The sequence below is a fragment of the Mytilus galloprovincialis genome, chromosome 5 (assembly GCF_965363235.1).
Source record: "Mytilus galloprovincialis chromosome 5, xbMytGall1.hap1.1, whole genome shotgun sequence".
NCBI classification, from domain to species: Eukaryota; Metazoa; Mollusca; class Bivalvia; order Mytilida; family Mytilidae; genus Mytilus; species Mytilus galloprovincialis.
Window position 1 is genome coordinate 15,604,204 of NC_134842.1, and position 12,956 is coordinate 15,617,159.

Below are 12,956 nucleotides of genomic sequence, written 5' to 3' on the forward strand. Positions count from 1 at the left end.
TACATTTAAGTACAGCTATTTGTAAGATCCAGACAGATGGTGATTCATGTATGTCTCAGAACTGCTTTATTCTTTTATATAATAGGCAGCTAAGATTGAATTTTGTTGAACGGTTGCTATAGAAACATGCAGCCATCTTTTTTAGGAACTTATGATGAAATCAGACATGAAAATTGGAAAATGTCTACTTTTTTGTTGCAGCAATTTTATGATAATGACAATTACAAGAAAAAAATAAATTTCAACATACAATTAAGCATTATTTGAAGTTTATATTTTGATATTGAGGTTGTGAATTTTTTTTTGGATATAAGGCTAAAATGGTATTTAAAAGGGTGCAAAAATCTGTAGTTTGACATTTTCTGAAAATAGCTTAAGTATCATATTTTAAATCAAGAAAAATTGACATTGGGCAGACAAGTTCATTATAAACTATGCTTGCATCTAAAAGTTCATATATTGAATTATTAAAAAAAGGAAAAAAATATCTGGTTTTTTTTTTTACTTTTTTGTTACCATGGCAACAAAAATTGGTAAAATTTATAAAAATGACAAGACACAATACTTGTTGATTATCAAGATTTTTGATATTTTTTTATATGTAATTTAACAGACAATAAAACTTATAATTTGTTTGAAAATGATAAAAAATATATAAGGTTTAATTTAAATGACTGAAAGACCATAGCAACATAAAAAAAAGCCCTAGCAACCGGTCTGAAATTGCTCAATTAATTCAGAATCAGCATCAAACACATGGTTTTCTAGGTATTGGATACATATAAATAATGGAGTTTGAATTCTATACTCAGCAGTTAGATAGTTAACACTAGATCTGCTTTTGGTAACCATGGGAACAAAAAAGTTCAGATTTGATACAAACCGTTATGTACCTTATAATATCTGTTTTGCAGCACTTTAAATGGACTTCTTTCAACCATAATCAACAAGCAATTATATTCTCTATATTTACAACTCATATCTCTTGATTTCATGAAAGGGTCATTTGGTTATTTTAATAACAACGTATGTCATAGAAATTTTAGATGGAGAGACAGTGTTAATAATGTAGGACTGTTGAAATCGGTGGTTCCTCAAAAATTTGTATTCCTGTATTGTTCTCAATATCTCAAAATTCAAATTGCATTTTGGTCTAGAATCGTAAAAGTAAATGCATGTGGTATTTATACATCTTCGGATTTCAAATGTTTGGCTTTGAGTGTTCCTGATGAAGGTAAATCCAGAAAAGCGCTTCCGACGCAAGAAATTATGGCTTCGCATCACGGTGAAGAGCTATTAGTTTCAGTCGAATTACACGAATAAATTACTCATCTCGTATAGATTCTGAGTGGTTGCATTAAAATGAGGCTGAGACACAGCAACAGCTATTGGCTTAAAAGAGATAAAGAATAACAGACTTTTCTCTTCTCGTCCAGGATAAGACATGACTTGTCGGGAAATTCAATATGTGTATTTCAGTTCCGATCAACTGTCATTTATTCATGTTCGTTTTATTAAAACATATTCCTGACTTTGGTACAAAACATTTCAAGAAAGCATTATTGGTTGAACCTGGTTTTATGGCTAGCACAACCTCCCGCTTATATTGCAAAGTTAATGCATACTGCTAAACATTAGCAAACTGAATTAAGGGTACTGGAAGGGTAATGAACAATTTGCAATGGACTTCAAGGCCGTACAGTGACCTATAGTTGTTACTTGCTGTGTTAATTTGATTCCTTTGTGCAAAGTTTTCTCATTGACAATCGTACAACATATTCTTTCTCCAGTATGAACAGTGCTGGATAACAGCAGGAACATATTTGAAACTAAACATAACTCTGAACAGGATTTGATGTTTTAGTTGCAGACGTTGCAGATGACGTTTAGACCAATATGACCGTTTGCGTACATACACTTGTGTGTGGATAAGGTGATTGGATGGATGTATTTGACTCAATATATAATGCATGTGATCAGACAAGTTTTATTGTACATAAACAGCGTTCATGTTTCAAAACGAGGCTTTATCGAGGATAGCGAATAGATCTCCCTTCTGGTCTAAAGAAGGCTGTAACTGGATACTTTGGATCACTACCGCACTGTTTCCAAAAATATTCAGCTCTTTGATAACAACTCTCCATAATGTCATCTGAAAATTTGAAAAAAGGATACAGGTAAGCAACATACTCATTTTTTTATATTGAAGACACTGCGAAAACGCACAGGAATGATGATATGACTCACAAGGAAATATATTGGCTAAAAGTTATAAGAAATTAATTGGAATCCAATTATTTGAAATTTTAAACATGTCATAATAATTTGGGATTTGTCCAACATATAATACACAAAATTATCTTCTCTGTTCTGCGAATATGACATCGAATTCGGGTTATTTACGAATTTTAACCTACCATGAGTATCACCACAGTTGCTACTATTGAAGTTTTAATTGTTTACAATTCTCAATGCTCTTCAATCTTGTACTTGTTTGGCTTTATAAATATTTTGATATGAACGTCACTGATGAGTCTTATGTAGACTAGACGCGCGTCTGGCGTACTAAATTATAATCATGGTACCTTTGATAACTATTAACATTAATAGAAAGTGGACTTTAAATGGGGTGTTTTTTACTAGGTTAAAATTGTCACCTATGCATTTTCTTCCTTACATTATTGTTGGTGTCTTTATTGTTTCTGTTGATGATAAAATTCGTTCAATCGAAGCGCATTATTGTTATAACTTCAGATGAGCTAAATAAGTAAAGTTGAAGGCAGATAGTGTGATTTGAGGTTTAGTATACGGCTTTATTATTAGAAATATTTAAAAGTGGATTTTGTTCGGGGTTTAACTATAGGATTTATATAATGGAAACAGGTTTAAATGACTTCATGTTTGACAACATTCAGACAAAACGTCAGAAATAAACATCCGACAAACACTCGCTTACGTGCAGAATACTATTTCTATATGCCACCATTCATCTATTACTTAAATACAGATCGAGCAGCATGTACCGTAGTCTAGATTGACTAATACCATGCTGCGAAAAGGACAAGCATTTGATTCAGTAAAGGTATCATCATCGTATTGCAAATAAATCTTACATATGAACAAAGTCCCTGATTATTTAGAAGCTATAGTAAAGCCATGTGTAGTCGTAGATAATCCGAATGACAATGTCACATAATAAAACTACATATTTTGAGTTCAAATGACTCATTGAAAGTACAGCTTGTTATTAGTTTTTTTAAAGATCGTTACCTGTTCCGTAATTTGCAGCTCCATCACCGTCATAGAACATACGGTCTAAATTGGTGTTTCCAGGGCATTTATCTGGTTTAATATAACATCCACCACCGGAAACTTTAAAATGGCCTATGAAAGAAGTATTATTAGATAAAATAATTCAATAGAGGAGAATACTCTTAATTGTAATTAAATAAATTTAGAAAATATAATAAATAAAAGGTATGTTTCTTTGTGCAGAAGACAAAATCCTTTTCATTAGATATTACGTTAGATATAGTTTTTAAATCCCGGTAAAAATATGTTTGCTAACGTTAAATCGTTTCTGTTAAAAAGAACCCAGCAACATTTGGTAAATTTTACTTTGATACAATAACTGTATCACTTTTAATATCTAATAGTGTGAACGCAATATTTCACCTGTTGGTTTAAAGATGCTGACTACCGGATAAGATGTATTTTGGCCACAATATCTCCATTGTGGAATAGCTCGATTCAGACAAGCTTTTTCATCATAAGCACCATCAACATGCCGCTCGGCCCAATTATCTCTTTCTATACCAGTTCTGTATAATCCTACTCGTGGACATCCATACCAGGCGAAAAAACAACCTTCACCACCAACTGTCATTGCACCTTAAAAACAATACACTATATGTAAATACTAAATTGTGAGAAGTAAGTATGAAAATTACGCATTAACTTGATCTAACTTGAAGTTATATTGATTTAGGTTTTTCATTTTTCAAGTGCAGACGGAACATCTGTAAAAATATAATCATGTTGTAAACATTTGTCTTATTTCATTTTTATTTGCCACATAAATCCTAAAGAGCCACACTTCAAATGATATCAATCATACTTACCTCATGTTTCATTTTGATAAAAATGCTTTGTCGTTTAGTTTTTACTCAAAAAGATAACTCACTTTCATCTGAATGTTTATAGCAAATTAAAGAAACGTCCATTTTGCACTGCCACCTTTAATTGAATTAACTCCTTGTTTATATGAAGGGCATACGATACAGTTTTGATCCCATAATAAACATTTGCGAATATGTTATTTTTGTATCTGGTTAAAACAAATATGTTATAAAAAATATACCTTCGTGTGCTACTTTTTGAGTGAAAAGAGGTCGAAATTCTGGATATTTGCTTAAAATTATGATTTGTGGGCGTATTTTTCCTTTAAATAGAAATACATTTCTTTTTTAAAAGATAAACACCAGGTTTTTTTTTGTGAACTTATTTGTTATTTTTGTTTTGTATAAGTATCATGATATAGATTAAAGCATGTTTGTCAGAAATAACTCATATTTATAAAATGTTCATAAATTAAGAAATAAATGTCATTTTTGGCTGTATATTTATCAAATTTAAAAAAAAATGCATTGCTGACTTCTTCTTGAAAATTGGTACACATAATCTTCAAATGTAATCAAACTATATTGTTATACTTGGCATATCAACGATATACGAATTCGACCCGAACGAGAATAAAAAATCGGTTCTAGGTGTCATCCTTATATCGTTGATATGTCAAGTCAAGACACTATTATTTTATGTAAGATAACTTTTCTAACTTATTACAAAATGTTAATGCTTATATAATATATGTACCTGTCGGTCCATATATAATTGAGAATTTTGCCCCCTTTCCACATTCTTGCATCATTTTTGTTGTTAAATCCAGGCATATAGTTTCATTTGTTCCAGCTCCGTCGTTGGTTTTATAACGGTAATATGGCCTTGATGGTATACTAATACGCCGAATGTGGTTTGGACACATTTCAAATCTAAACCAACATCCTGAAAATAAACGAAATCGACAGTGCGGTACTTACAACAAAAACCTTATTTCAATGGTTATAATGATACGAGAACTTCCTAATGGTGACAGATCTACAAATGTATGTAGTATGCTGTCTCTATTTTTCAATGATGATAACAGTAGATGTAACACCTCATAAGTCTGAATACAAATTGTATATTTTATAAATAAGGGTAACAGTAGTATACAGCAAAAGTCATAAATCGAATAAGAGAAAACAAATCTGAGTAACAAACTTAAACCGACGAACTTATAACACGAAAGAAGGAGCAATAGATTACCGATGTTCAAATATCTGCAATATTTTTTATCGACATGAGGTATTCTCCGGAGAATAAACTTCGCATTATAGTACTATAGCACGTTGATGTTCATTTGCTTACATCCACATATGGTTTTCTCTGGTTTCATGGATACTTATACTACATTTCTTGATTTCATTTATAAATATTTTCTAAGAAAGTACAAACCTTGCTTTGGAACATCGCTATAGATATGGTTAGGTGCTGATCCATCTGGCAGATAGAGTTTTCTCGGTGGCTGCACTGGTGGCAGTGCTTGTGGACATCTTATCTGTGCTTGTGGAGTGCCTAATGCAAAGCCTGGTGCTGCTGACATATGTCCTACAATGAAAAAGTCACAAATAACGCGTATTTATTCTAAAAGAAAATCAATAACTTACAACAATTCTCTGACAATAATTTCCAACAATAATTTGTTTTTCTATAAATAGTATTTGCTTATTTACTATGATTCTTTACACAATATGCAATACACATACAAAAAGTCATGTAGTTAAGAATTGTTGTTGTGACAATATGTAGATTTACATACGAATTATGATATCTTGTAGATATACATACGAAGCATGGTAAATTATAGATATACATACGAATTATGATAAATTGTATATAAACATACGAATTGCTATTGGTCCCACTGTATCTCTGGGTCCAACTTCATTTGCTGTCACTGGGACATTGATCTTGACGTCTCTCAAACTGCAGATTAGTCTAAAATTTCCATATGCTGGGGCAAAGAAGTTTTCTTTAACAGGTGTCTACAAAATAATTTTTTAAATTCATTAAAAATTTTAGTAGATGGATAATGAATTAGTGACCATTCAAATTTGTCACCGATGTTTAGAGTGTATCATTTTTAATGCGAATTGCAAGTAAAAGTAATTTTCAAAATTGAGAGTTATCTGACGATCAAATGTCAATCATCCAAAGTGACTGATTAATATTTCAAAATTTGTGAAAATAGGATCAACATGGTAAATATAAAATAGAAAATGTGGTATGATTGCCAATGAGACAACTCTCCACAAGAGACCAAAATGACACAAAAATTAACAACTATAATTAACCTACATACATAATGTGGCGAGGTTAAACATGTAAGCGGGATCCTAACCCTCCCCTGACCTTAGACAGTGATATAACAGTACAACATAAGAACGAAATATAAAAATCAGTTGCAAAAGGCGGATGGACAAAAATACAATTGGAAGTTAACGCAATTTATTTTCTGTAATTGTGGGGATTTTGTTTCGTTTTGTTTTTGGCAGACTTTCATTTTCTTGTCAAATATTTTTGTTTTGCACAAATAATGTTGGCTCTTCTGTCGTGTTTGCAGTCTAAAGGTGAAGTCTGTGTATACCTTCTTTTAAAATAAATAATCTTATTTCACCCTGAAACATACACTATAACGTTTGTCTGTATTTGTTGTGTTTCAGTTTGTAACCCGGATTTCTTTTTCCTCAATCGATAAATGAATTTTTGACAGCAGTATACTATAGTTGTCTCAATTTGTGGCTATATAACTGGCTTTTACTAACACTCTTTTTATACCCAAAAAAACTAATTATAACGTTGCATGTTGCTTACATATATATTGTCAGCCACTAAGAACCAGTTAGATCCATATCTGTTTCCATCTATTGCTTTTATATGTTTGGAATAAAACACATTGTTCACAATAATATTATCTGTAAAAACAAGAAGCAGTAAATTTAAAGAAGAAATTAGTGTATATGTAACATAAAATAAAATGTACCTGTATGTAAAGAAAATGGCATGCATTCACAAATAAAAATAAAAAAACAGTTAAAATGATGTAAAAGAAACGAAAAGTCTTAAAGTAACATTTGATGCACATTATCGCTATTGTTCCGCCATCACTTGAACCAGATGCTCCGCAGGGCGTAGCTTTATACGACCGCAGAGGTTGAACCCTGAACGGTTTGGGCAAGTATGGACACAACATTCAAGCTGGATTCAGCTCTAAATTTGGATTGTGATTAAATAGTTGACACAGCATAGGTTTCTGACACAGAATGAATGTGTTCTAATGAACTTAAAATGTTTGTTTTCTCTTAGAGCAATTCACTATGCTGTTGAATATTAATCCTCTCAAAAAAATGTTTGAAGAAATTTTCTTTTTTATTTATGAAATTTCAAATGAGAAAAATTAATCACATCCCCCTTTCCCTTATTCCAAAACTAATCTCAATTAAAATTTCTAATGGAGTTTGCAACAATAACTACTCATTCAAATACATCATAAAATATTAAGATGTAAAAAAACTGCTTGTTATCACTGAATGGTAAAGATTATTTTAATTTATCAGTTGGTAGTAAAAAGTGAATATACATTGTATATTGTATATAACAAAGATTTAAGTTGATTCTGGACAAAGAAAGATAACTCCAATTAAAAAAAAATCTTGCTATTGCACAATATTTTGCAATTAGATATTTCTTGCTTACTATTCTGGACAAAGAAAGATAACTCTAATTAAAAAAAAATTTGCTATTTCACAATATTGTGCAATTAGATATTTCTTGCCATTGCGCAATACTGTGCAATTGAAAAGACTTGCTATTGCACAATACTTAATATAATAATTTTAGATCCTGATTTGGACCAACTTGAAAACTGGGCCCATAATAAAAAATCTAAGTACATTTTTGGATTCAGCATATCAAAGAACCCCAAGATTTCAATTTTTGTTAAAATCAGACTAAGTTTAATTTTGGACCCTTTGAACTTTAGTGTAGACCAATTTGAAAACAGGACCAAAAATGAAGAATCTACATACACAGTTAGATTTGGTATATAAAAGAACCCCATTTATTCAATTTTTGATGAAATCAAACAAAGTTTAATTTTGGACCCCGATTTGGACCAACTTGAAAACTGGGCCAATAATCAAGAATCTAAGTACATTTTTAGATTCAGCATATCAAAGAACCTAACTGATTCATTTTTTGTCAAAATCAAACTAAGTTTAATTTTGGACCCTTTGGACCTTAATGTAGACCAATTTGAAAACGGGACCAAAAGTTAAGAATCTACATACACAGTCTTGACAGTTAGATTCGGCTTATCAAAGAACCCCAATTATTCAATTTTGATGAAATCAAACAAAGTTTAATTTTGGACCCTTTGGGCCCCTTATTCTGTTGGGACCAAAACTCCCAAAATCAATACCAACCTTCCTTTTATGGTCATAAACCTTGTGTTTAAATTTCATAGATTTCTATTTACTTATACTAACGTTATGGTGCGGAAACCAAGAAAAATGCTTATTTGGGTCCCTTTTTGGCCCCTAATTCCTAAACTGTTGGGACCTAAACTCCCAAAATCAATACCAACCTTCCTTTTGTAGTCATTAACATTGTGTTTAAATTTCATTGATTTCTATTTACTTAAACTAAAGTTATTGTGCGAAAACCAAGAATAATGCTTATTTGGGCCCTTTTTTGGCCCCTAATTCCTAAACTGTTGAAACCAAAGCTCCCAAAATCAATCCCAACCGTTCTTTTGTGGTCATAAACCTTGTGTCGAAATTTCATAGATTTCTATTAACTTAAACTAAAGTTATAGTGCGAAAACCAAGAAAATGCTTATTTGGGCCCTTTTTGGCCCCTAATTCCTAAAATGTTGGGACCAAAACTCCCAAAATCAATACCAACCTTCCTTTTGTAGTCATAAACCTTGTGTTAAAATTTCATAGATTTCCATTCACTTTTACTAAAGTTACAGTGCGAAAACTAAAAGTATTCGGACGACGACGACGACGACGACGACGCAGACGACGACGCCAACGTGATAGCAATATACGACGAAAAATTTTTCAAATTTTGCGGTCGTATAAAAAGCAAAGGTTCCTAAAAATTTTGATTGCGCAATAGAAAATTTGACGTTACAAAGGAAAATTGGTTGTTGTATAACGTCAAATTAAGGTCATGTGTCGCATATTCCTAAGCAGCAATAAGGTCTCTTTAAAGACGTTGATTAATGTTACAATAGTTTTCGAGATCGGGACCAATATACTGGCATAGTGCAAAACGCTACAGAAAAGTTTGTTGTACTTTCCTTATCAATTGCTTTTGACTGCATTACAAACGTTTAACTTTCAAATCATTGCTATCCATCAAGTTAAATAAAATAGAGAATGGAAAAGGGGAATGTGTCAAACAGACAACAAGCCGACCATAGAAAAGACAACAGCAGAAGGTCACCAACAGGTCTTCAATGTAGCGAGAAATTCCCGCACCCGGAGGCGTCCTTCAGCTGGCCCCTAAACAAATATATACTAGTTAAGGTAACAGGTACGTAAATGGCTTGTCCTGCGATTTTTAAAAGAAATTGTATGCACGTAGAACTGATTAAAAGATAATGAAAAATCGAAAAAATTAAGTTGGTCACCGATCTAATTTCCGAGTTCCAGGCATTTGAAAATGGAAATGAAACAACATAAAGTACATAGACATTATAACGTCAAATTTGAACCAAAAATAAGAAATTTCAAGCTTTATTTATTCTGCAGTTTAAACCAATCCTACGATTTTTCTATAAAAATCAAATGTTTTTAAGGTATTATTTTTCTTTCTTTTGATATACAATTTTCATGGGGTTACCGAACTCCTCTTTCATATATCAGCCGTTGAAAGGGTGTTGTTGACGGGAAAAGAGAGAAAAATCATAACGTCGTCGAAAGGATTACGCAACGTCAAGGCTATTTCAGCAGAATTGTAAAGACAACGACTGCCTCATTATAATTTGTTTGGTTATTCAAATGCGCTATAGAGCATATTATCCTACCTGGAAAAAGGATTGATTACTTATTATTGTTTTTTTAGTGATTATACGAGGTCTTAAGTATTTATAACGTATTTCTGGAATGATTAAAAACAAAATGTTTTAGGACATATGTTTATAAACTTATTTAACAGAAACGATAAAAGATCTATCATTAAAATAGATTCTCCGAATGACGAGATACATTCAATGTTCACATATTCGACCATAATTTTGCTGCTTCACAATATTGGAGGCGAAATATACCGCGCAACGGGAAATTGAAACTTATAAACCGAAAACATACTGACAATGTCATGTGATAAAACGAAAAACGGCCAAAAGACAAACAATGGTAAATAAATGGGGAAATGAGTCCATGGGACACAGATGATGCGCCCGCTTGCATATGATGTTATAAAGTGATATTACTAAGAAACTTTAAAAGTGACGCCACCAAAATTAAAACTAGATCTGTGATTTGTTTTTAAGACTTCTAACATTTGTTGGAGGCAAACTAAAGTTGGAGAACGGAAACCAATTTTGGACGATACGATGGACGGACAGACGGACAAGTGTTAAAAGCAATGCCCCCTCCGCTACGGCGTGTGCATAAAAAAGTCACATTTAACTTTTAATCCTCCGATAGTTGCAGGAGGTCATGCATATAAAATATATAAAATTATGGTTCAATGATACGAGAACATAACATAAAAATGAACACATACTTCGATCCAAATAGTACTGGTCATTTGCAAACTTAAGTAGTGTGTTTTATATGACACAAAAGGAGATGTGGGATAAATTGTAGATTATAGGCAAAAGACCAACAAAAAGAATATTTCAAAGTTTGTTGCATATTACCCCTTCTTTTTCTCCATCGTTGGTTTTGTTCCGTTATTATAGTGTGGACAGTGCATAGATGTGAATATCTAAAAACAAATGTATATAAATCCCAACTTATTTATCTTTTGTTTTTTTTATTCGGCTTCGCCGCGGTTCACAATGTTTTCTCGGGATACCAATCTGCTCTATCCCCCACTCAGCTATGTGTTGTTATAAATTGTTCAACATAGACTTTGAACACACTTTATATGACGTTCAGATAAATGTATCCAGTCTAGATTTTGTGAGCTGTAATGATCAAGCTAACAATTTACTGAATAGAAAAGCTGCATGTGATTTTGAAGAACTGTCTTCGAGGGATTTTAACGTATGTATTAAATGTTGCAGAGATTGGAAATCGCCAACAGCATTATGGACCTCGTAATTTATGCCAAAAATATTGCTGTTCGTACTATAAAAAGTTTTGCGAAAATTGAGAAGAAATACGTGAAGCAAAAATAAAAACTGTAATTCTAAATTTTTAAAGCAGCATTTGTACATGTAAATAAACAGTATCAACTGAAATCGAAATAACTGTAATTCCGAAATTTTGCGCAATTAAAAATGAATTGATTGGTGCAAGCAGAGATTTCTATATCTTCAGTATAATATATTTATACTTTGCTAATTATTTTATTTTTCAAGTGGCGGTAAAGCCGTAATTTTCAATCAGCGGATCTATATTTTTCCCTTGCCACTTTTTCATGCTGGAAGCTTGTGATTAAGAATTGAATGCTCCTTTTTGTAACTTATTGGGGTGTAAAAGCGTTGACCGAAGTAAATTTTGTATGAAGCGCGGAATCAAAAAAATGTGCGCACGGTCAACGCTTTTACAACCCTATGAAATTACAAAAAGAAGCATTCAATACTTATAATTACATCTGTTAGCTAGGATCATGAAATCACGATTTACATCAAGTTATTATTTAATTTACCTGTGAACTTTATTATGGGACCTTTTGTCATCATGAATGAAAAGTTTTATTGTGTGATGCAACTGCTTAACGAGTAACACGTGATGCGCAGTTAGCCAATCAGAATAACGTTTTATAATTTAAAATACAATTAATGTAATTATTTCACAATGTTCCATTCAATTCAAATTGACTGAAAAGCAACGTGTATTCATTTCTTTAAATTTTCGTTCATTTTGAAAGACAGTTTTACTTCGGGTTTCCCGTTTGTACATGCGGAAAGTCCCATCACCATTAGTCATTACGATTCTCGTTCAAGTTTATTGTCACTTTCTCTTGTTTACCCGTCTGAAGTAATTTCCAACATTATATTTTACAAATTTCATGTCACACAGAAAGCAATTAAACTTTTTTGCTTTTCAATATTTATTTTAACTAAATATGAATTATTTGTTTTTAATAGCACTAAGTACTTTCATTTTCAAATTCTATTTATAGACCATATCGCGGACGTGAAAGAAAGCACTGTAAAGAAAGATTTATGTTTATATATATTTATATGAGAAAATGGTTACATAACAGTTATAACAGGAATATCAAATTAAAAATATTATTATTAACCTCTTTTTTTGTGTCGAGGATTGAATACGTCCTACCCGTTTTCACAAACGTAGACAGTTGTTTTGGGAAAATTTATTTCTTTGAATGCAAATGACTGAATGTAAGTCCGTGACAAAGTTAAATTGCTTTGAAATTTCAATAAATAAAATGACAATATATAGTGTATTAAAGCTTTAATTTGTTATTGTGGGAGTTTACGTGTGTAATGCATGTATACGTATTTATGATATTTTTACGTCACATATCAACATTCCCGATTTTTTAAGTCTCTGATCTTTGCCGATTACCGGCGTATAATAAGTTCATGTATGGACAGTTACTCCAAGGTATAAACAAAATACTTCCAAGACCCATTCTTTGTA

General features: G+C 31.8%; 1 protein-coding gene across 1 annotated transcript in view; it reads right to left on the minus strand.

Moving 5' to 3' along the window:
* Positions 1-1,973: 1,973 nt before the first annotated feature.
* The window catches only part of LOC143075247 (uncharacterized), a 31,220-nt gene continuing 20,237 nt past the window's right edge, over positions 1,974-12,956 (minus strand). Inside the window, exons 17-23 of the mRNA XM_076250609.1 lie at positions 6,976-7,076; positions 6,008-6,146; positions 5,557-5,709; positions 4,876-5,064; positions 3,676-3,891; positions 3,271-3,384; positions 1,974-2,152 (exon numbers count right to left, since the gene is read on the minus strand). Coding sequence (XP_076106724.1) covers positions 2,028-2,152; positions 3,271-3,384; positions 3,676-3,891; positions 4,876-5,064; positions 5,557-5,709; positions 6,008-6,146; positions 6,976-7,076 — 1,037 coding nt within the window. The 3' untranslated portion in view covers positions 1,974-2,027. The remainder of the gene's footprint in view (positions 2,153-3,270; positions 3,385-3,675; positions 3,892-4,875; positions 5,065-5,556; positions 5,710-6,007; positions 6,147-6,975; positions 7,077-12,956) is intronic.